At 53.3% G+C, this 25,226-nt stretch overlaps 1 protein-coding gene across 1 annotated transcript in view; it reads right to left on the reverse strand.

The window, feature by feature from the left end:
- SRRM4 (serine/arginine repetitive matrix 4) overlaps positions 1-24,975 on the reverse strand; it is a 118,464-nt gene extending 93,489 nt beyond the window's left edge. The window contains exon 1 of the mRNA XM_075012847.1: positions 24,839-24,975. Within this exon, the coding sequence (XP_074868948.1) occupies positions 24,839-24,975 (137 nt within the window). The remainder of the gene's footprint in view (positions 1-24,838) is intronic.
- Between the last annotated feature and the right edge of the window lie 251 nt (positions 24,976-25,226).

Here is a 25,226-nt window from a genome sequence, read left to right on the forward strand (position 1 = left end):
GGTTCAGAGTAGTGACCGGGGGCCCAAGACACACTGGGCTCCAGCAGTGAGTGAGGCAGGGCCTGGTGGGAAGTACACACAATCCAGGAGTGTAACAGGCAGCGGGGGGTGGGGGGGTGAGAACTCTAACAAGACCCTCACTGCAGCCCAGCAACGGGGAACCCCCGGTCTTGCCCCTTAATGCCTTGGGGATGAGAAACGGAGACGGAGCTCAGGGCAGGGCCCCTTTAAGAGCCTGGGAGCAACTGGTGTGACAGATGTTCAGGGGCTGGTTAGTGGCGCCCTGGGCGTGCAGTCAAACCGCCTGCTCTTGTGTGAGGATGGGTGAGAGCGAGGCCCTCCAAGAGCTTCATGTAATCTGCATGGGGGGCAGGAGGGGACCAGCCGTCCTCATTGCCCCTGAGCAAGCTCCTTCCTCTGCTTCGATTTGCAAACCGGCCAGCGCTCTCTCAGAGACGGGCGGAGCTGCAGCGTGGGCTCTGTCCTGTCTCTCAGGCTGGCGCTGTCCCGCCCTGGTCCAGCAGGTGCTGCTTCTGAGATCCTGGACATGGCAGCAGGCAGGGGACCCTACCGCATTCAGCCACTTGCCACTGGCAGCTTGGGACCGGCTCGGCCCTGAAGAGTGCTCAGCTTCCCCCCGGGATCCCAAAGTGGGGTTTGCACAGGGCACTTCACCTCCCCCCAGCTTTGGAGCCTGATTGGATCCCAGGGCTGTGCCGATAAACGGCAGGTCTTCAGGGAGCCCCAGCTCCTTCTGCCGCTCCTGTGTTTCACCTGCCCTAAGAGGAATGTGTGTAAACAGCTTCACTCAAGGATGAAATCAAATATTTATCTCAACGGCAGCGTCTGTTTCCTTCCTGCCTTCGAGGTTCATTTTGCATGCAGCCAGTGGACTTTTCTTTTGCCTCTTTCCACCTCATCTATCCCCCTCCTCCTTTCGAAGAAAGATGGCAAAACCCACATTCCCCCCAGGAATGGCCTGGGCAGCATCTCACACAGGTACTCAGTACCAGCCCCCGTGCACCAGCTACTTACCTGCTGTTCCTAGCCACGCTCTTGTAATTAGGGCTGGTGGGAATCACCCCCACCTGTGAACCTTTATAACCCTCTACCAAGCCCCCCAAATTAAATTGGAGGGAGTTGGATTTGATGTACTGGCGTGACCTGCTATAATGGGGAACTGGAGTCAGGTTAAGGCTGGATTTGGCTCTGGACTTGGAGCCATACCTTCCAGATGTCAGTGGGTTTGGCTGTACGAATCCAGTTCCTCCCCACCTGTAAGAGGGCAGGTCGACCGATTCTATGGGCCAGTCTGTCTGTCTATCCTGGGCTCAGCTGCCGTGTCTTGTGAGAGATAGGCTGTTGCTTGAACATGTTACCAAGCGACATGATGTCATACCCATGTTCTGTCTGTGCCCAGGGATATTTAATGCTCCCGTCTCTGTAATACCCTCAGGCTTCCCCTCTGCAGCATAAAGTATCTGTGAACAAAGAAAGTGACACAGAGGCTGACCCTGGTGAAACTTGTCTCTTTGCGTGGCCCAGGCGTGTGCAAATATTGCCGTTGGCTCTGATCCCTGTGGGAATTGCAGCTCTGGAGTTTCAGGTTCGGCTCCGAGTTCAGTAAGGCTCAAACTGAGGCGCAATCTGTTTTCACACAGACACTGCACAGATTCACCGACACAGCTACAAATCAGCCCCATGACGCTTGAAACCAGCCCAGATTCAAGAGTCCTTGAGACATTTTCAGCCAAGCGTGTCGAGTCTGTAATAAAACACCGATGCTCGGTGAATGCCGTCGTAATACCTCCATGCAGGTGAGCACATCACGCAGCCTCCCTCGGGCCAGAATCAGCTTCCCAAATCCAAACCTGCCCATGTTCTTTGACAGCATCTGAATTCCCTACCGATGGCTGCAAATGGCCCCTCTAGAGAGATGGTGTGAAATCTGATCCTGCATTTATGATCTTGAAACCACCTCTGCCCTCCAGCTCTCATTCCCTGCCCAGAGAGCACCATGAGCTGTCAGGGCTTGGTCAGAAAGGCTTCCACAGAGCTCCTTCTAACTTCCCTGCGAGTCTCCAGCTGTGTTCCCTGTAAGCTGAACCCTTGGACGGCTGCCCAGGGGAGATTCAGGTGCCCCCCAGCTGGTTAGCAGCGTGCACGCAGTCACCCGTAGCCGCCGGCATGTGTTGCTGTTGGAGGTGCATGCCTGGGTGCACAAAACAAAGTTTATTCCATTCACAGATGGCAAAACTTATTTCCAGCCCTCAACAGATCAGAGGATCAGGCCCTAGGAAAACGTAGTTTTCATTTCGCAGCACAGAAGAGAAATGGGCCCAGCTCCACTGACGTGCCTGGACCTGCAATGGTTTCTACTCGCCAAGGGGCTGGCTCTGAATATTTTAGGCAGAAGTTAGAGGCAGTAAACTCTTCACCTACCCCTCTCACTCCACTTCCTACCCTGTACGTTTCAGGTCTGGTCTCCTCTCTTCTGTGTAAATCTGAAGCCTACAGATTCCGACCAGCAAGAGGAAAACCCTCCTCCTCTATCTAGCAGCTGTGGAGGAAATCCGTTCCCCGAGTGCCATATTTCACCAGACGCTCTGCCGTTATTTACTTTATTAGAGCTGAAAATGAATGAGTCATGTAAAGAGACCTCATTAGAACAGGAACATTTACTAATTAACAGGCCAGGCAACCGAGCAGCTCATGTAGCACTTTAAATGGACTCTGTGGCGAAGGGCCTGTTTTCGGTTTCTTCCCAACCTGCTGCCACTTGGCCATGCCGGTCATTAATCATTGGATTACCAGCCTCTCTGCTGACCCTTGCCTGGCAACATTTCTCTGACCTTTTCCAGGTCCCTATAAGCTTCTTCATCCCTGCATATAAAGTAGACACTGGGGGAATCTACTGGGATACAACAGTGAGCACCTAAAACCAGCTCAAGGGCTGGCACAGTATCAGCGGTGGGACGGGTACTCTCACCAGCACTGGGGCTCCCCCTCTCGCCCCACTGTCACGCTGGTGACCATATCCCTAATGGAACATCCCAGTCTAACAATGTGCGAGATAGGTATCAGCAGGAGGAAGAGTCAGCAACAAGGAAAGAACACCTGACAGCATCACCACCCTGGCGGGATCGCCATGGCTCCATGGCGGCAGAGCATCACAAGGCCACATACATCCCTGACGTAATGCTGCTGAAGTCAGCGTGGGAGGATGAGCCAAACTGCCTATGCAGGGCAAGGTTCAGGGAGCTAAGCCAAAACATGGCCAAGCAGAGCATGAGGCTGTCCAGCCAACCTGCGTGAGCCCATTTGGTCATGCAGGCAGCTCCGCTCTCACCCCAGCGCTTTGTCTGCCATTGCTCAGATGGGCTCTGTGCTTCCATGGAGGAACCTCATGCAGGTGGGTGGTTGTAAGCATTTTGAGATCCACACTGATGCCAGCTGGTCTTGAGCAGGGCTGCGTGAAATGGTAACCGCATGGTTACACTCAGCTTCCAACGTGCTAACACGACGGGCGGAGAATTTGCATTAGCAACAGTGGGAATTTCTAGCAAGAACAACAGGGCGCCCAATGCCCCCTTTTCATGCCTCCCTATCTGCATTTATCTTCTACCCACTTAGACATCTTTGAGCTCTCTGTCTTCTACCGGCTCATTCAAGGACCGCTGCATGATACCTTCCGATCCCCATTACTGCCCCGTCCTCGCTCTGAGCGAGCAGTCATTTGCAGTGATCAGTTGAACATCGAAATGAGTTTGCTTTGGCGACACACTTCTGCTTTCTACTATCTGCATAGGCTTGGTCTACACTAGACCTTACAGTTGACTGCAGATAGGCAAGTCGATCTATGGCAATTGTGTAGCTAGAATCGGACGTATCTATAGTCGACTGTAAGGTCTGTCCTCATTGAGAAAGGTCAATGGGAGCGTTTCTGACATTGATCTCCCCTGCTCCTCGACTGTGGACCCCAGAGAAATAGACCTCTCAACCTGGTAAGCGTAGACATACCCTGAGCGCTACATTCATGGGACCTACACCTCAAAGCTGCCCCATCCGAGTATTTGCACAAACCAAGGTTTGGAATTCTTCTTGTATTAACTCATCGCCAAGTCACTTGTGCACTCAACCGACTAGGGAAGAAACAGACCCAGCAACTCATCAGTGCAGTTCAGGCACCTCCTGAAGAGGTCCGGCAACTTTCAAATAAAACGAGAAATCCTGTGGCACCTTGCAGACTAACAGATTTATTGAAGCATCAGTTTTCATGGGCACTTACAACTTACGAATAATAACTTTAAAGTGAACTGAGTTATTTCAAACATCATGGAAATGCAAAGCAATGGTGATCTGCTCACGGACAAAGAGGCACAGGTGAGATCTTCAAAGGCTGCTCTGGTTTAAGAGGCACAAACCCCACTGAAAGGCAAGGGAACTTGGCTTCCGAGAGGCACTTGTGAAAATCTCATCTACGAGCCTTCCGCCATTTGTGTGAGTTATTCTTTTGGCTCCGAACGTTCCCTTGCACGGCCGATCCCTGCCTTGTTGCAGGCTCTCATGGGAGTTCCACCAGGCCAGCTGCTACCCCTGCCAATGTCTGCTGTGCTCTTTTGGGGTAGCCCTCACGGCCCATGGCAATTCCACTCCTACCAATTAAGCTGCTGTTGAAATATCGGCCCGGGGGAGGACGGGACTTTCCAAAATCTGCCCCCGCCGGCTGAATGGCTCTAGGACTCCCCCTCCGCACCTGCGAATGATATGCATACTTGAGGCTGCTCCCCACTTGCCAACCTAGGACAACAACAGGCTGCCCGCCAGGGACTCCGGCTGCAGACGCAGGACCCGAGTCGCTCAAAAGGGCCAGATGCCTACAGAGAGGCTGAGCGCGTGCCCAAAGGAACAATGAAAGGACAGAAGGAGTGTTATTACCCCAAGCACACAGCACCAGATTAGAGAGGCAGATGGGCGTGGGGGAGGGGAGGCCGAGCCATCAGGAAAGGGCAGCAGAGCAGGGTTAGAGGAAGCTCCGGCGCTGTCCCCTCTGCCCCCAGCCCCGGCGTTTCATCCCCCAGCTCTGCTCCGATGAGCCTGCCCTCTGCTCTCGCTTTCTCCCAGCTCCTTAATCCTCTCCCCGGCCCCCTCTGTGCTCCCGTCTCACAGGCCTGCCCCGGGTGTTCTGGGGGGGCTGGTAATTAGAACTCCACTCCTATTAGCCAGCCTCCTCCCACACCCCTCCCTGCGCTGTACAGCTGGAGCCTGTGGGTAAGGAGCAGACAAAAGCTTGGCTATTAATTGCATCTACCAGGAGGGGCTTTTTACGCCTCCCTCCTATTTTAGCTGAGGCCACGGCCTCATTACAGATTCTGCTCATCGGACTCAGGCGGAGGCTGGGAAGGACCAGATGGCAGCCGGGCGGATGGTGGAGCAAGCCTGGCCTCCTCCCCTCGCTGAGCAGATGCCCGGAGGGAACAAGAGAGCGTGAGCAAGAGGAGGGATTAAAAGGAAGCTCTGTAGCAATTAGCATCAAAGGCCAAGGAACCATCCACTTGCAGGCCAAACGCTGGCAGCTGAACAGCAGCTGACAGCTACAGCAGGTAGAAGTACTCTGCAGCTCAGCCCAGGCCCTAGTGAGGCTGCCTCCAGCCTGGCCCATCGCTGGCCCAAGCCATGCAACCGGGCAACTGGTTGTTCTGGTGCATGTTAGGCCTTCGGGGCTCCAGTTGTTCCAGGGTCTTCTCCCCTCCCCCAGCACACGGGCACAGTCCTGACCGCAGATGCAGGTTTCCGGGAACTAGCTCTGCCAAAATCTCCCCGAGCTGGGCTAGAGATGCTCATAAAAGTGGACAGACAAAGACCCAAGAGGCTGAACACTGGGGACTACAGTGGATGAGAGGCTGGATATGAGTCAACAGTGTGCCCTCATGGCCAGGGAGGCTAATGGCATATTGGGGCACATTAGGACGAGCATTTCCAGCAGATCTAGAGAAGTTATTTTCCTCGACTCGGCCCTGGTGAGGCCACATCTGGAGTATTGTGTCCAGGTCTGGGCCCCCCACCACAGAAAGGATGTGGACGCATTGGAGCAGGTCCAGCGGAGGACAACGAAAATGATTAGGGGGCTGGAGCACATGACCTGCGAGGAGAGGCTGACAGACTGGGGCTTACTGACGTTGCAGAAGAGAAGAGTGAGGGGCGATTTGACAGCAGCCTTCAGTTTCCCGAAGGGGGGTTCCAAAGAGGATGGAGAGAGGCTGTTCTCAGTAGTGACGGATGGCAGGACAAGGAGCAATGATCTGACATTGGAGAGAGAGAGGTGTAGGTTGGATATTAGGAAAAACTTCTTCACCAGATGGGTGGTGAAGCTCTGGAATGCGTTGCCTAGAGAGGTGGGGGAATCTCCATCCCTAGAGGTTTTTAAGTCCCAGCTTGACAAAGCCCTGGCGGGGAGGATTTAGTGGGGTTGATCCTGTCGTGGGCAGGGGGCTGGAGTTGATGGCCTCCTGAGGTCCCTTCCAGCTCTAGGAGTCTACAATTGTCTACGCAGGCTGGGAGGGAGGGGAAAGATCTGGACCATCCTCCCTCAGAGAGCCGGGAGTCTGGGCACATCTGCCCCTAGTCGCCCCATGGACAGAAGTAGACACGTGCCCCTCGGTGTGTCCCTGATCGGGGAAGACGCGTGGTGTGGAACCTGGCAGGGGGAGGGGAAGTGGTGCTGCCACAGCAGTGCCCAGGAGCTTCCACGAGTGGGATGCCAGGCAAGCGCCCGACCCCCAGCCCTCTCAGTGCCCTGGCAGGCCCTGGAAATTCTCTGATCTGGCACACCCGTTTCCTAGGGCCGCCGGATGGAAGAGGTGTCACGGAACGGCAACAGACCAGACCCGATCAGGCTCCAGTACGGAAGCAAGAGGGTTATGTAATCTGAGGTGCAGGCACACCGGGCGCCTGGAGGTTCCCATCCGTGCCAGCCTGAACCCAGCTCACATGGGTAACGCCTCCGAGATTCAGGCGCCAATGTCGCCTGTGGCTGAAGAGGTGTTTGAGTGCAGCTCAGGGGGCCAAACTCATCCCTGGGGTAAGTCAGTCAGCGTTCCTGGTAATATTTTTCCATCCGTATAGACGATAAATTCTGTGACGGGCACCACCAGCTGAACCGCACGCTGCCGGCTGCGGACGCTCTGCTAACCAGTTGGGCAGCTCCTGAATCTCTCCTGGGTGACCGCCCAAGGGCTCAGCTTGCAGGCAACACCGCTGGAAGTCAGCTTCAGGACCTTGAGAGTGGGGACGAATCGGCCTCTAGTTATTTTAAATTGCTGGGGGTGGAGGGGGACGAGAGGCTGTTAGAATCCCACAGTTGTCTCTAGGAACACCAAGAGGGCTGGGGCCCACCGGGGCTGAGGCGTGGCCCAGTCACACGTCCTGATGCAGCGTCCGCCCTCTCAGCCACGGTACACAGGGTGGCATGTCACCAGATACAGAGCTGCCTGCAAACGGCCCCCGCCAGCCCCGCTTCAGGCTAGCTTTGCTGCCAGCCTGGGGGTGCCCAGACTATGTTCATCAGCCCCTACAGGAAGCGGGATAAGGCCCTTCAGCCCGACGCCAGCCCTGCCAGGAAGTGAACCCTGCCCATCAATGCAGGCTGCACAAAATGCTTCTCCAGAGGCTCTCACTCTCCCTGGGCTGGCACGGGAAGCTGCACTGAAGCAGTCTGAGGAGATCCCCGACACAGACAGACCCTGTCAGTGGGTTCCCTGACTGGCTGGCTCAGGGTATGTCCACACAGCAGCCTTATTGCAAAATAAGCTCTTGTGGAATAGCTTATTTCAAAATAACGCTGCTACGCACAAAGCGCACTTCGAAATACAGCGTCAACGCACCCAGCACCTACTTCGAAACAGAGCCATGGGACGCACTCTGGCTTACGCCAAAATAGGCGCTATTCCCCATCTACACAGTCCCTATTTCGGAACAGGCGCTACCCCTCCTGGAATGAGGCTTAGCAATTTTGGCATCAGCCAACCACAATCTGGAAGGTGCGTTGCGGATGCGTTGTGTAGATGCGAGGATGGCGAATTCGAAATAACGGCCATGGAGGCTCACCCTGAGGCAGACCGGCACTGTGGCAACTGGGGGGATGGTGTTTCTAGTCAGGGGAAAGCTCGGTAGCTATAGGAGGCCAGGAAGAGTCTGCATGGCCAGGAGGAACAGTGTGGCGGGTGGCAGAGGGACTGGGGTGGAGAAGGAGCAAGTTTTCCTCTCATCCCCTGAAACCTGATGCAGATTTTTGCCACCTGGTAGAGGTCAAGCTGCACCCCCCAAGCTCTGCTGCATGTCCCAGTGTCACACACGGGGGTTTCAGGGAGTCAGGACAACTCTCAGGATTCCTCTCCTTCCCCCACAATTCGGTTTGCAACAGACGAGCAAGTTCGGTTCCTCTCCCCTCAGTGCAGAGCAGCAGCTCAGAGCCAGAGCTGACGCACTTTCCCGAGATCTCAAACAACTGCAAATCAAGCCGCTCCAATCTCTTTTAATCTGTTCCTGCTAACGGGCAAAGCCATCAAATCCACCTCCTCCCGCACACTATCCACCAGAGGGTTAAGGGTTAAAATGCAAATCCCGAAGCTCGCCTGGCGTGACCCACTTAAAAGGCCATCTGCTATCCAGCCCGCAGACGCAGACAGGAAGAGGGAGGCTCAGGGGACAGGGTCCCTCGCCCATTTCTGGGGCCTTCTGGTAACGGCTGGTTTATGAAGGGGCTGCTGCAGAGTTGTGGTTTCTCCCTGTTTGTGTGTCGTGTTTCACGGCCTGTGCTAGCAAGGCATGAACATCCCGCAGGGAGCCGCGCAACACACCTGGTCAGGTGGGTGTCCCGAGAAACCCACTCAGATCCTGCTCTTGGGAGCTGTGCTGAGGTTAGGTCTGATGGACACACAAAGCCACCAGCCGTGGTTCTCCAAACTGGGCTGGGCTGAGCCAGCCACGAGCGAAGTCCCTCCTCCAGAATCGGTCCCTTTCCACGTCCAAACCACAACTGAACCCCAGAGAGCATTTGTTGGACCCAGCTGAGATGCATTTTGGTGGTGCAGGAGCCAGGTGGCCCCAGCAGAAGCAAGCCGCCCGCAGACCCAGGTTCTGTTCCCAGCTCCCCGTGGGACGTAGGACAAGTTGTGTCACTGCTGTGCCTCGGAATGGGTTTGCAAACCACTCTCTCCGGGTGGACCCTGGGCACGCACGTCAATGTGGTCGCCCTTCAGAAAGGGCTAGAGCAAAGGGAACGCCCGAGCTGTTAGCGTGCAGCAGAAGGGCCCATGCCGACGGACAATCCACAGCAAACAGCATGGGGGAGATTCACACCCCCAGCTTCCCCTGTGCTCCGTGTTTGTGGAGATAACCCTGTGAAATGGGGATATTGACTCCCTCCTTGGCCTGCAAGCTCTTCAGGTTGCCAGATCTGGGGAGCCGGATCTGCCCCATCACGCGACTGTGCAGCACTGAACGCAGGAGCGACCAGCCGCTGGGGTAGCACTAACAACAAACACTCCAACCCCTGCTACAAGCAGTGTGGTTTTCAAGTGACATCCTTTCCCCCAATGCTCCCAGCGCCGGCACAGACCCTTACTTGTCCAGTTCAGTGTGCCTTCAAATCCCCCTGGCTTAGTACAACTGGAGGCCAGTTTTAGTACTGAGGTATACAGGGATGGGCTCCATTTACCTCCCCCGCCCCCAGCTGCCGCTTCAATCTGGCACAGTGAGAAATGCAAGAGGCTAAACAAATCCAGGCCGGATTCAAGCAGCCAGCGAGCAGGGGCACAGCACCCTCCAGCTCCCCGAGGGCGCTCAAGGGTTTTTTTAAGCTTGCTAATTGCTCCGAATTGCACTGGCTCGGCCCTGCGATGGCTTGTAAGGGTCAATAAAGCTTGAGCAAGAGTGAGACATGGGCATGTGTAGTGAGTCTCCCATGAAAGAGAAGAACTAAAAATTCAACAAAAGGAGGGGAAACTGGGCTACGAAGTGCACCTGGCACCATCAGGGGACAAGGATGGCAAGGCTTTCATGGCACGTCAGACACTTGGCTCAAAGCTGGTTCAGCAAACAGATAGTAAGCTCATTTGGCTCAGCCCTGTCCCCCGGCGAGGTTCGACTCTGTTTACCCTTATTTATCTGACAGCACTACCGAGGGGCTGCAGCTCCGATCAGGATCCCATTCTGCCTGTGTAACTGCCCATGAGCAAACTCAAACCTAGGACCTCTAGAGCTTAGTGCAGGTGGCTCTACAGTGTGAGCTAAAGGCCAGCTGGCGCTCAGCTTAAGCTGCAGAGGACACTTACTCCTTTCTCTGTGACATGGTCTAGGTACCACTACATGGGACAGTGACCACACACAGGAATGTGGGTTACACTAGGCACCCGGCAAACACAGTATGTGTGTCCTCAAGAACTCACCCTGCAAACAGACTAGACAGCTAAAGGGTGGGAGGGGAAACTGAGGCATGGAAGAGTGACATGAGTTGCCCCAGGTCACAGGTGGCCACCCACAGCATGGAGGAGCACCTTGGTCTCACGACTCCCTGACTAGTGCTCTACCCACTCGACAACACTGCTTCATAGAGCTCCCCAGCCACACGCCGCGTCCAAGGCGACACCGCTAGACATTATTACTGTGACCAAAGAGCAGAGAGATGACCAAACGGAGAGTGCCTTCCGGGAAGGGTTGAAAGCCCTAAGCTTGCTTTGAACCCCCCCGCAGGGCATCCTCAGGGAGCTGGGAAAAGGACAGCCCTGGTCGCGCTGGGAGGAGGCAAGAATCAGGAGAGTCTCCATGATTCCGTTCTGACACGTGTCGCTCGTTACCTCCTCCCACCGGCACATCCCGTGCATCAGAGCTCCGGCTCCCACAATGCAGCGGGAGCGAACAAAGCCCTGTTTTGGGAGAGGACACTTGTGAAGCCTCCTGTGCAGCCTTAGTATAGAATCACGGCCTTTCCCTCTGAACCCGCCAGGGCTGGGGTCTGGGGTGCCTGCAGTTGCAGGCTCCTCTGGAGAAGACTTTGGGGTGAAGCCAAAGAAGAAGAGCCGACAGACAGAACAACTAGGCCTGATGCACCATGACTGTCCCTTGGCTTTGCACTAGCACAGGGGTCAGCAACCCCCGGCACGGGTGCCAAGAGCGGCACACAGGCCGATTTTCTTCGGCACGCAAGGCAGGAGCTCAGTCCGCCCATCCTTCCCCCTGCAGCCTGTGGATTAACAGAAGAGCAGCCAATGCTGCCAACCACCATCTCACTGGGAAAGCTCAGCACCTTCACTTACGCATTAACAAAACTGCTGTAAGTAGGACAATAAGTCTCACCGGCACTCGGACCGTACTTAGAGGTCAAAAGGTCAAATTTCGGCACTCTGCCTCCGAAAGGTTACTGGCCCCTGCTCTGGGGTGACGACTGCCCAGTACCGAGCCCTATGATTCCACATGCAATTCGTCCAGGTGTAAATGGCTCTGCAAGGGGTAGGGAGAGGCCCCGTCTGGATAAGTGAAATTTTCTAGAGCTGGGAGTATTTATCTTGTGCCCTTTTTTGCACCTCTGCCTTGGAATCTGAGGCTGATTCATTGGCTCAGCCTGGGCTTTCCTGAGCTCCCGACACCAAGGTGCATTGGGTATGGGCCACAGCTTCCCGAGGAGGCTGGAAAGCCGGGGCTGAGGAAGGCAGGGCTGCAAACCCTGGGTCACTAATGGAAGAGACGCACCTCACCGTCGTTTCACTTCCACTTCCCCGGCGAAGCACATCACTCCCACTCTGCTCTTGTGCAGCAATGGTAATGGACGAAACAAAATAGGCTTTGTAAGTCACGTCCTTACCTCCGCCACGGCCATCGATGCTGATGAATACTCTAAGCTCCCGCTCGTAAGGACAAGCTTAATGGGCCAAATTCATCTCCAGGGCAATGCCAGAGAAGTCAGTGGTGTCCCAGCTGGGATGCATTTATCTGGTTGTCTCATAAGTGGCACTGGCCACCCTGCACCTTTCTATCTTTCTCCACTTTCCTATTTTCTCCTTCCTCCCTCCCAGTTGCAGAAATCCAGGCTGCAAACTGCTCAGGCCTTAACTGCCTTTTATATAAAAACCTATTAGCAGTAGATTTACTAGCTGCAGTCTCTCAACAGTTTCAGCGAAGAATTTCATGTATATGTCATAAGGCCAGGACCAACTGCAGGGGCTTGGCTGCTTTGGGCGAGCTGGGAAACAGCCTCTCCCCTGACTGGTGCTCAGCTGCAAGCCCCCGTTAGACCATTTTGCTGCTCCTGCCACCCTGGTGTCCGGGCTCTGCATGTTCTGCCCAGTATGACTGCCCCTGAATCAGACTCCCCCTGGATGGTAAATTGTACAGCCACAGATTGCTGGGGTTCAGCACTGAATGGCTGCTTTATTTGTTGTGCAGGAGTGCTGGCCAGAAGGCCTTAAGCCCACTCCCACTGAAATCAATGAGAGCAAGAGCACAGATCTTAGGGGAAGAGTTGCCATCTCACAATATTTGGTGTTGCTCTTAAAGCCCCAGCCCCTGGAGCCGAGCGATTACATGAGAATTTCAGCTTCAAATTTTTAGCTGCTCTTTGGCCGCGGAATAAAGCTTGAACAAGTGATCCAAGTACTTAGAGAATCAGGAGGCAATGGACAGGCCCCAGGTTTGTTTGTTTTTTTAAATAGCCCTTGATTTTTAAGCCAACCTCATAATTTTCTCACAATTGGACTCAGTTTTCCAACCCTTGGGGTTGGCAGTGCCACATGTGATGCTCAGGGAGCCATTTGAAATAACAGAGCAGGAGTTCTGAGCCCCTGAGCCAACTTTGTCCTCCTTTTAGTTGCTAGTAGTGTCTGTACTAGTCCAGACTATGGCTTTTTCCTTTTCCTTTTTCTTTTTGCCAGTAATAGAAGGGCATTCCTGGATCCATGAGCATTTCAGAAATCTTTTATCAATATCCCAGCCTGTGAAGAAACAGCTTTTGTGACAGAGCCATAATGCAGGTGCATTGATACCTAATTATTTCATTGGCCATTTAACTTTGCATGGATATTAGATAACCCATCAACAAGGTCAGTGAAGCTGGACAGGCCACACTTAAAAAAAAATACTTAACATAACCAAGTTAGGGATGGGGAAGCAGAGGGCCGGCCCATCTTGGCCTTTACTGCCAGATGCTGGGTGGGAACTGGCACAGAAAATAAAAGCTCTCCTCCGTGTTGTAGTTTTAAAGGCGAGTAGTGACAGTAACGCAATTCCATTACCCAGGGAGACCCAAGAGGCTTCTCCGTTTGCCATTTTCATTTAAAAAACAAAACCGAAAACACAATTACAAGCAGGAGAGCACCACACGTAACTAACCCAGCTGTAACTGCAAAACCTGTTTCCAAACATTAGATCAACGGTTTTTCCCCCACCTCAGCACAAAGCAAAAACAAAAACAAAAAAAACAAAGCTTAACTTTTTGTACAGGAAATTAACTCAATGCTGCTGAGTGCCACTAAATTAATGCTCGAGGGCAGACGCTGCGTAATTCATGTGGCTGCAATAAGCCCCTTCTATTTACTGAGGACTGCTGTTTGCCTGGTTACAGTCTACCTGGAAGGGAGTACATGTTGGAAAGTTCTTTTAGCATCTCATTAGGCGGGAAGCAACAAAGAGGAGAAGACCCAGCTTTGGACGGCTCTGACCTGCTGCCCATTGATCACCAAAGCTGCCTCTCCTGGATTATCATTTATCTGGACTGCCATCTAGCACCTGGGAGCTCCAGTGGAGATGGGGCCCCCCCACTGCGCCAGGCGCCAAGAGTTAGAGCAGCAGAAGCAGAATTAGAATAGCCAAACAAAGGCCTGTCTTGTTGAAGTCAGCTCTACGCATAATGAATGGATGATGCAGCTGTGCACCCACGCTCCCAATTGGGGAACTGGGGAGCAGATCTTATGGTGGCACTAACCCTGTCAAAAGAGGCTGCGCATTTATTGTGCCTGGCTGATTCTGGATCATTACTGGAAGACGCGTCTCACAGCCAGTTCCTCTTACTCAGCCTGGGCTCGGAGTCAAGCTTTGGTCTTTCCACCAGCAAGCAAGCCAGGCCTGCAGATACACCTGGGCATCCCGACTGCCTCCCGCGCCTCATCTCTGCGACACCGGTGCTAACTCCCTCAGCTACCGCGGCCAAACAACAGGCTTGCTTTGAACCTGTGCCCAATAGGGACCTCAAGGCGGCTGTCATACGACCAGGTCACGTCTTTGGGAGACTGGCTGCCGTTCATTTTGTTTTGTGTGAGCACATAGCAAATAAGACCTACAAAATCTAAATAAAAGCTGCCCAGTCCCGAACAATGGGCAGGAGGGGTTGTGTGTCCAACTCAGCAGGAACCACCCCAGCCAGCTCATTGTCCAGCAAAGCAGCCAACAGGAAAGTCAGGTCCCTGGGCAACCTGACGGGACCCAGCACTGCACTTCTGGAAGGGGCGGAGCCTCAGGAGGAAGGGGCGGGGTTAGGGCAGCCAGCCCCCAGCGCTATGTAGAGCATGGGGCGCTCCCTGGCCCTCAGAGCCAGCCAAAGCATTCTGCATGGGGCTCTGGAACGTGCTGCCCTTTAGCATCACTGGGCCCTGGGGCAACTGTCCCCTTTGCTCCCACCACGGGTGGGCCAGCTGCTAAGATAAACGATGCATGTCCCACACAGCTGTGTCACGCGGTGGGGCAGGCTGGATGATGGAATCATGTGGTTCTGTTTAACACCAAGCCCAGCTGGGGTGGAGCAATGTTCCCCTGAGAGCTCACATGGCAGGGGCCCCCTGTGTACAGCTCTCCCCCTTCCCACACGAATGTGGGGGGGGATGAGGGTCAGCTATTCCCGGCCCCCCCACCTGTTCACACAAAGAACCTTCTGTATGTGCAGTGAGCTCCCCTTGGGTGGGGGAGTCAGGGCTTGGAATCTCCATCCCCACTTCCAAAACCTCCCCTTGGTGCAGGAGATCTGTCCCCCACCTCCCCAAGCTGTGTAGCCAGAAGGGGGGGAGGCAGGGAACAGCCCAGCTGGTGCAGTGTCACTGGGCCACTGTGCAGCTTGCCCTGAGCCACTGGGATGGCTTTAGAGCACACGAGAGGTGAGCCCAGGGCGGCCATTGGGGGCTCCTCAAGGCCATGTCCGAGCCCAGGATGGGGGAGCAGTTCAAAGGATGAGTTTTCCCATCCCACCGTACCCCCTTGTCACCTCCCCCGCCGGGGGACACCGCTCCCTTTCCAGCAGGGGAGGGAGCTGGGGGAGCTGAATCAGGTGGCTGGCTCCCTGCACCTTTAACAATGCAGGGCGTGGTCTACACTAGGCAGATAAGTCAATTGCAGACACACAGTTCTAAGTGCATAGCTAGAATCGACTTACCTGCAATCGACTTTCCTGGCCACCCTCATTAAGGAAGGTTGATGGGAGCATTGATCCTGTCGGCCTCCCTTACCCCTTATGGTAGTGAGGAGTCCAGCGGTCGACTGCTGACCCCCGATAGGTCGATTTCGTGTGTCTCCACCAGCACGTGGAATCGAACCCTGGGAGATCGACCCAGAGCAGGTTGATCTTCTAGGTAATGCAGACGTGGCCCAAGTAAGTGTATCACCAAGGCCAAGATGGCCCCGCACCACCTGACTGTGGTGGGCTCTCAGGACGTCTGCCCAGGGCAGTTGGAGGCATGATGGCCCCACACGTGTACCCCCACCCCACACGTCAAGCTAGTTCTGAACTAGTACTAATATCAGATCAGAGCAAAGCCATGCAACACAGCTGGCTGCTCACCTCCCTAGCCGGGGAGCTCAGTCCAGGCTGCCACAAACTTCCCCACTCCACCACGCCCACCTGCTTAACCCAAGAGCAAGAGACCCTCGCCCATGGTCGAGCCATCACGCCTTGAGCTGTGTGGATGGCCCTAAACTCACCCCCCACCGGATGGGATGGGGGTTAATGCCTTCTCTTGTTCCCAGCTGATGCAGGAGAAAGGGCTCCCGATGCCTTAACAGCTTGAGTGGATTCCAGACTCAAAAGGACTTGAGTTGGGGTCCAGCTAAGCTGTGCATGGGATAGGACAGGCTGGCAGGGTGTACTACCTTTAAGGCTCATGGAGGGGCTCCTCTGTCTGTAACTGCCTTGCTGCCAGAGCAGGCCTGGTTATAGGGGGTGGGAGGTGCTACTGATGTCCAGGGAGGTTAATTCTGCTTCAGGGTAGCTCTCAAGGTTTTGAAAGGTGATTTAACTCAATGCTGGAGAAAGACAGTCTGATCATACCTGGTGGCCAGGGCACAGGCCTGGCCTGTGGGATGCCCGGGGCAAGGTCTTACTCACCAGGGTTGGCCTGATTCAGAATCGGCTGGGAGAATGAACCAGGCATTTGAACCTGGCTCTCACAGGGCCCGGCTACCAAGCCCACAGCTGCGAGCCTCCCAGCCTGGGCTGGCATCCTGGGGGCTCATGCTCACGATCTAATAGCTGCACAGGCAGCACTTTGAAGTGGCAGCTCAGAGAGGGGCACACACAGAGCCCAAGCTGCAGTTCACCGAGTTTTTTACACTTGCCCAGGCAGCTGACTGCAGCCGGCTGGGCAGACGTATGCTGGCACACCAGACCTGTTGCTAGCTAGCTCCCTGGCTCCTGACACACTTCTCACTGAAGCCAAGCTAGGGTCTCAAGCTGTTCTGGCCAAGCTGGGAGAGCCCACTGCGTTTCAACTAGGGATCAGAGCAGCTTGGCCAGGGCACTCTGATGCAACACCGGTCGAGGGCTAGTATAGCTTTTGCAGCTGATTTATGTTAGAGGCATTCTCAGGTTGCTCTAACTGGCCAAGGAACTGCATGGAACAGCCACGTTACAGGCCACCGTCTTTGCTCCGTTTCACAGTAGCATGAAACTGGGCACGAGAACGGGATTCCTCCCAATTAATCCAGAAGTCAGACAAGTTGTTATAGGAGGACACAATCGTATCAATCACTGAAAAGCCTAAGAAACCACTGACAGAGATAAGTTCTGTCAAACGGACAGAGGAGCAGCTGTCTAGTGTGCAGCTAAACAGAAATCCAGACTGGCTAACTTAATTTTTCAATTTGGCGAGCTGGGCTCTGGTACACGCCTCTCTGCGGCTGGCTCAGTTTCTCTCCAAGATAAAGTGAAAGAGGTGCCCTTCAACTGGCCATGAACACGCTGAGGAAAAAGACCAACCCAGTGTGGTTTATCAAAACACAGACAAAACATTTGGAGGAAAAAAAAAAAACCCTCAAAACCGTGCTCTGACTGCAAAGATATTTCCAGGAGGAAAGAGCTGAAACCTCAGAGCAACTTTCCTTCCAGGCTGGAGAGCAGATGAACTCAGCAAACACGTACAGAACTAATGAATAAATTCGGAAGCACAGCAATGCCCAGATCACCCTGTCAGCATCCCAGAGCGACAGTAACAGAACTACGAGCCTTCCCCTTCTTTCTTGCTGTAGAGCACTGGAGCGCAGTGGCTGCGGCTGACAGGCCAGGCAGAGTTTCCACAGAAAGCCTGCCGCACGCGGGCAAACATTTTAGATTTATGGTCTCTCAGCCCCTCTATTACATTAGAGAGATGAATCCTCAGGGCTCACAGCACAGAGACCCTGGAAATAGGACATTTTGCTCACATAAAAAAAAATAAAAGAACCAGCATGAAATACTTCTGAGAATACCATTCTACAGCCAGGGACCTGTGATCCTCTGTCCTTCCTGAGCGTTCTCAGGGTCGCCTTCTGCCCTCAGGTCACACCGCTGGAAGCTACCGATGAACCAGAACTCAGGTGTGTCCATTCATTATCTATATCCTGGAAGAAACTAGAGGCCCCTGCTGGGACTGAGCCCACCTCGTGCTGATTGCTGTACTGACCCAGTGAGAGACCAGCCCGACCCCTGAAGAATTTCTCATCTGAACAGACAAATAAAAAGGGGAGGGAAAGATCGTTCTCTACATTTCACAGCTGCGGAACTGAGGCATGGGGAGATTAAGTGACCCTGCCCAGGGTCATGTAGAGTCTGGGGCAGAGCAGGGAACGCACAACTGGAGTCCAAGTCCAGCAGAGGGAAGGCGAGATTTGGTTTGGTGTGGAGCCTAATGCATCACCCACAGGAGCAGAGCCAGAGCCCCAGCTAGAGAAGCCGAGGGCGCTTTTGTTGGATGGGAGTAGCTGAAATTTCTTACTGGAACAATGCAAACCCGGCCCGTGGCAGAGCATGTTGCTGCAGACGGACGGACCACAGGGAGTATCACATGGCCTGAGCAGCCCATGGCTCTTCTGCCACACGTGCTGTGGGAAGGCAAAAGGAGCACAACTCTGCCTTTACCTGGTGACATTCCCTCCCAGGAAGGATGCAGACCGGTTCAGAGACCCTGTTCGATAGGGCAGCAGGAGAACCGGCTTGCAAAAGTGCTCCGAAACTGGCGTTCATCACACCACCTTCCTGTTCCATTAACAGCCTTTCTCCACCTCAGCACAGATGGTTCCCTCCCTGCCCCCGGAGGGTTTATTGTCTTGTAAAATGAAAGAACACTTGCATTTGCTAACTTTTACCAAAGCCTGAAAATGATCACATCCTGTGTTTCTCTGCAGAGCCGTCAAACTGGAAATAAAGCTCCGGCAAATCAAGCACCCAGGGAACGCTGAGTCCATAGTATCTGAATCTTTGTTTTGAATAGTCCCTCATCAATATGAATTACTTAATCACCATTTTGGAAGGTTGGTATTGTTCCTGCTCCTGGGGCTTGCTTTGTTTCAGTGACATCTTAATTCTGAGTTTTGTTTCATCTGCAATTGTGACATATCTAAAAACAAGGAGCTTCCGGTGAAATTCAAGAGGAAAAAAAATGTAGCATTTAGATCTGTCTGTGGTAGCTGTGTAAGTAATACACCATGGTGTGGGATGTGGGGGAAGGGTGGGGGGGACTGTGGTTTCTCCCATGCATGAAGACAGAAGATACTCTGAGTGCTTTCTGTGGAAACTAGATTTGCTCTTCTTATTTGGAAGTCTAAGCAGTGTCTTTTTCAATTTCCTAATCTGATTGATCACAATCAGAGAGATTGTAAATTTCACGCTTGTCCCTAACAAAACACGCTCCTGCAGCTGCTCTTCTGACACCGCCAGTTGAACGTCGGCATTAATGGAGAGATACATCACAGGCGGCAAAAGCGGGACAGGCAGCTCAGAGAGCAGCCGAGCGGCTAGCATCCTGCCTTGGGGGAGGGGCTTCCCCCTACCCCCCAAGAGGGGAACAGAAATAGCTTTCCCCTTCTCTCCCTCATGCTTGAAGCTGAAGGGCTGAGAGAAATGCAGATGTGGCGAGGTGCAACCCAGCCTTTCATTAGAGAACACGACTCCCCGCTCCTGCATTCAGTTGTCACCGCACTTAGCTTGAACGGTTTGATTCTCTGGGGGAGTTGATATTACCAGTTAGATGCAGGAGGCCAAATTCCGTGCTCGGTTACACTGGTGTAAATCCAGAACTGCTGCTGAAGCCAGCGGGATGACTCATCTCTGTGATCAGTGTGTTTTCTCAGTGAACTTTGCTGATTTCAATGGCTTCACCTCTCTGGGAAGCTCGAGTGACAGCTGCGATTCAAGTCCAGTGGGTTCACACTGGTGTGGCTGCAAGCAGACTCTGCCCTCGGAGACATGCTGCTGTGGCCTGGAAATCCAGCCCTGGGTAGGCTACAGCATCAGCAGTGGTTCTAAATGGGCAGAGCTCCTTTGACTTCCACAGCTGCCTGCTGATTTCCACCAGATGAAGCTCTATCACTTTAGATGTAACACACACGCGTTCTAAGGCCCTGTCTTGGGAGTGCTACACGCCCTCAACCCCACTGATTGTTGTGGGAACTGAGAGCGCCTAACATCTTGCAAGACCAACTCACCTGCCCCTCGGTGTTAGGATCTGTAAGTAATCCTGCTTCAGCTGCTCTGCTGTCTAGATCCCCAGCAAGATGTGTGCCTAGCCAAACCTCAGACTGGACTGTTGCTAGCTGGGGTGTAGTGTGTGACAGAAAAGGCTGTTTGTCTCCTGCCCTTGATAACAGCCCATTATGGTAGAGAAGTAAAAGAGCAACACGTCAAAAGTGACCCACGCTAATTACTGCCTGGAACTGGTAGCTATGATCTTAGTGCGTTCAGGTCAGGGGCATCCCATCCTACAACATGCAGAGGAGGTAAGTCCAAGGAAATCAAATGATCTCGTTGCATGGTTGTTTGATTAAAACATTTCAACCAGTGCATGATGCCTTGAATATCAATGGATAAAGCTTAGGCAGAAGCAATTACCTTCCTGTCCTGAAAAGGTACCTCGACATGTAACATGAGTAAGTGCTCTGATTATTTCTGACAATTTTGACGCATGAGAGGAAGCACCGTCTAGTGCCTGAAGCACAGAAATGGGGGTCAAAAGAACTGAGGACGCTTGCACGTCTCTGCTACTGGCTCACTGACTGACCTTGGGAGAGTCACTTCACCTTGTGAGGAAATGGAGGCTCCGTGTAAATTGGGGGCCATTCAAGTGCCCACTGTTACAGAGCCCTTAGTGAACCTGCCCAAAAATCAACAAAAAGAAAATGGTGACAAATCTCCCTCTCTCTCTCTTCAATTCCTAGTTAAGGGGAAAAAGAAGAAACAAGTTCCCACACAGAACTGCACCACTTCCTTCCCAGCACAGAGCCGTTCCGCACACAACATTTGTGACGGGCCAACAGCTGCACCCACAGGCTGTCAGGAGAACCCCTCTGAGTACGTCCAGCACAAACCTTTGATTTACAAACAGACATTCTGGTATTATGTCACACTCTTGGCTTGAACTAAATCTGTAGAAAGCCATTCACATGTTTTCTCCATAGAAGAGCTCTGATTCTCTTCTGAGATCATAATCCTGCCTGAGACATTTAAACTGCTTTTTCTTCTTCCCTTCCAAGTGGCAGAAAGGTGAGGTGGTTACGACCTATGACACGAGGAAGAGAAAGCCACCGGTGGCATGTTATCACCAGTATGTGGGTTTGTAATTAACTGAGAACTGCCACCTAGCAATCTAAGTCTTTTAAATTTAGGAGGTAAATATCGTTACACTTGTTTGCTTAGCACCCAATAGCCGGAATACACCACTGGGACCTCTTTACACCACTGCACCAGCATCTGTATGAGGAACAAATACTTCACACAAACCTTTCTGGACTATTCAGGCCTGATTTTCCAGAGCTGCTGAGCTCCCAGAATGCCACTTGGAGGCAACAGGAGCTGCAAGAAATCAGCCAAGCATATACGGGGAAAAAATTCTATTGCTATGTTATTGCACTGACTTTTACTTTTTGTCCGTAAAACATTGTGTAGGACAGGAGGTGACATCTATGCGAGGGGCTTGAGTTTACCTGTTCTGCCCCTGTCTCCCCGGGGGACATGCTAGAGAGCAGACTGCTTTGTGTTTAGGGGAAGAGCCCTCATGGAAACTAATCAGTGACCGATCTGGGTGGCTGGCAGCTCCTCTCCCACACTGGAGTGGCTGGCACTGGTCAGACCCTAAGAGAGCCTTGGTAGCTTGGGTGCACCTAGGTAAGAATTCCTCTTCCTGCACGCGAGCTGGCCAGAATCCTCCTGGAGATCCTGCTTACCTCCTCCTTTGGGCCACTTGTCTGAAAGGCACTGGGGAAGGTAGTGGTAATGGATTCACCCCTCTCTGTCCCCTTCTCCACCCACAGTAGGGCAGAAGGGACAATATGCTGTTTGCTCTTCAAGGCGGCCAGTGTGTGCTGCCAAGGAACCTGCAGGAGAACACTGGCTGTCAGCACGAGAATTCCTTCTGGGGACTTATTGCTGGACAGGAGCCAGGACCAGGCCTGGCCAGGCACACAAGGCCAGTACCTAGGTTTGGTTTTCAGCCTATCTGCAAAGCTCTGGAAAGAGGACAACACCTGGCATGCAAGGCTGGAGCTTGGGTCTGGACTCTGCTGCCCTGCAGCAGCATGTACACCTGTGCAAAGCACTGCCATTCTGATGGGTAGCAACTTACCCCCACCTGGCTTAGGGGTATCTGATTACACAAGCCATAGAGCAGGAGCGAATCAGGCCCCAGCTCATCCTTCTGCAGGGCCTCTACTGACAGCTATAAAGTGACTGGCTCTTCGTGAAGGCAGCCAACAAGACAGCTCTTTACAGGTACCCAGCTGCAGTAATGCCGCATTACCACTTACCACATGAAAATGTCTATATGTAGATTCCCATTTCATTGGAGCCCACCTGTTCACAGGCAGCCAGTTTGTTACTGTGAATGGGGAGCTGATCTAAGCCTAAATTGGAATCTTGCTAGGTCCTCTCTCGAGTTTACATGAACAAAAGATATTGACCTGCCTTTTTACTGACTTGGCAAGAAGTTCAGGGTCGGTGTGCTACGCGGTCATTCTGTGGGAGCCAGATTCTAGAGTTCGAATGACAGCAATGCTGGTTGGATTGGGGGAGGTTCTAAGAGGATGTTCAACAGATTGCAGGGGTGATGCTTCTGGAGCACAATTATCTCTTGCAGAGGGCACGGGGTTTGAGTAAAACAAGGAGACAGGGTCCTCAGCATGCTAAAAAGAAATAGCAGGGATATGAAACCTTTCACAACATCTAAAGCCAAATCTTTTAGCACATGTAAAGCAAGACAGATTGGTTAACTTCAACGGTGGTGAAGTGCTTTGTATTAAGCAAGGATCTGACTTCTAAAATGCAAAGGTGGGAAGCGGTTAAAAAATCCTACTCCAGGGTGAAGGTTTTAAAAATGCTCCTGGGATGGACTGCATTGCCATTGGCATGATAATAAAGGGAGACGTTCTGGAGTAAGATGCTGTAAGTTTCCAGGATCACACCCAATCCAATCATTTTCTTCTGTTAAGAACTGCACAAAATTCACTACATCCCTCAGTCATCAAAGGATGAAATTAATGGCAGCAAGCCAAGCAAATGAGCCTGACCTTAACACGCTATCCTATACGCCTAGTTCAAAGCAAAGAAGCACTCTCACTTTTCATGGGTCCTGAAATTATTTCATTCATTTATTTTATCCCAAGGCCCCTGCATTTGGACTGCGCTGGGATTCTATAAGAAAGCTGAGGACTTACAGAGGGACACCTACCCAATGATTTGTTTAAACACAAATATCAGTTCAAAAGCACAAAAGGTTAGGCAAAGAGCCATCAGCTCTCTTCTTCTGCCTTCATATACACCGCAGCTCTCTCCAACAATAAGCGGGGGCGGGGGGGTGGAAATCACAAAAATCAAGTAAAATATTGGTCTCTCTGAAGGTTGTTAGACAGCTATGGACAAACACATTCCATAATTAGTAAATAAAATATCACAGTCGGATAGTCTCAGATGTTCTCTAAGGAATCAAAGGCAGATAGTAAGGTATTGAGACCTGCCACCTTAAGTTTTAGCCTCAGGATGTAGCAGGTCTTTACAAATGCCAACTCCACAGATTGGGGCATTTCCAGGATGTTTGTGCACCTGCCTATTCTTGCTACTAGTCATCCTGAAAAAACAAAACAAAACAAAACACACCTGCCATTTGCCACTAAGTTACTGATGGCAAAATTTACAGGGATACTCTAGCAAAAACTCAGAGTGAAGGGACCTGATTTGCAAAGAGTGATGTACAAAAGTGGTTCTCAACCAGCAGACCCTGTGGCTCTGGAGACACACAGAGATCTTCCAGTGACACATCAACTCACCTAGATATTTACCTAATTTTAGAACAGGCTACCAAAAAAAAAAACCAAAAAAAAAAAACACACCACGCCGGTGAAATCAATTCAAAACAAAAACTGTCACACAATGACTTGGCTGTACTGCTCTATATACGAAACATGGAAACTTAAGTACAATATTTATATTCCAGTTGAGTTATTTTGTAATTATATGGCCTCAGTGAGAGATGTATTTTTTCGGTAATAGTGTGCTAAACATTTGCTTGTTTTGATGTCTGATTTTGTAAGCAAGTAGCTTTTAAATGAGGTGAAACTTGAGGATAGGGAAGAAAGACCAGATCAGGCAAAGGTGCACAGCCATGTGGACAGATTAAGAGCTACTGGGGTACAAAATTAACCTGCAAAACAGGAAACCATCCGGAACCAGGCTTGGATTTTCCAGACTTCAGTCCTCCCTCTCCCCAGCCAATGGGCATATTCAAACATAGTCCAGCCATTCCCCAGGACCACTGCTCCCAGCATTTGCCGGTGGCAGTGGGCTGCTGGTCAGCTGGCTGACATGGTGTTACTGAAGCCCAAAAGCAAAGGGGAAGGTGCTGGGTGAGGATCATGGGAATACAGATGGGCAGGAGTATGTGTGACGCCTTAGCCCTGGGTGCCCATTGCTGGGACCAGCTGTGCTTGCTGCCCGCTGAGGGGCCTGGGCAGAGCCCAAAGCGGGCTTGGCTGGCCGGCTGGCTGCACCCCACTCCTGGCAGGGGTCCCCTGAACACCCAAGCAGCCTGGCTCTGGAGCACTGCACCTGCCGGGTCTGCCCTGCAGGCGCGCTGGGCTCCTTACCGGTCCCGCTTTGCTCCGGGAAATCCTGAAACGAGCCAACTTGGAGCCGGTCTGCAGGACGCCAGGGCCGGCCAGTCTCCCCCTGCCCCGGGGCGCAGCTCCCGGCCCCCCCCAACCCCAGCGAGCCGGGGCCCCACGCAGGCTGGGAGGCGCTCGGATGAGCTCCACCGCCGACCCGCCCGGCGGAAAGTTTCCCGGGGGCTGGGGAGCCGCTGCCCGGCCGGAAGGGGGCGCGGCGGGGCGGCGCAGGGCGGGGCCCTACCTCGGCGGCGGCGGCGGCCTGCGGGCGGTGATGCTGGCCACGATGACGCTCCCGGGCCGCGGGGTGGCCACGGCTTTGAAGGTGCCGCGCCAGAACTTCTCGAAGAGCAGCTTCTCGCCCTGCTGCGCGCCCGCCATGGCGCCGCGGGGAGCTCTCCGCGGTGCTGAACCGGCCGGGCGCGGCGCACGGGGGCGGGCGCGGCGCGGTGTGGCTGCGAGCCGGGCTCGCCTCTGTTTTGTCTCGCTCCCGCCGTGACGTGGGCAGAGGGGCCGGGCCGCCCTCCCCCGGCGCCGCAGCACAAAGGGCGGCCGCGTGGGCCGGCTGAGCCCCCGCCCGGCCGCGGTTGCACTCCGCGGGCCCCCGAGCGCAGAGCCCCGCCGAGCCCGGT

The sequence above is a fragment of the Carettochelys insculpta genome, chromosome 18 (genome assembly GCF_033958435.1).
Source record: "Carettochelys insculpta isolate YL-2023 chromosome 18, ASM3395843v1, whole genome shotgun sequence".
Lineage (NCBI taxonomy): Eukaryota > Metazoa > Chordata > Testudines > Carettochelyidae > Carettochelys > Carettochelys insculpta.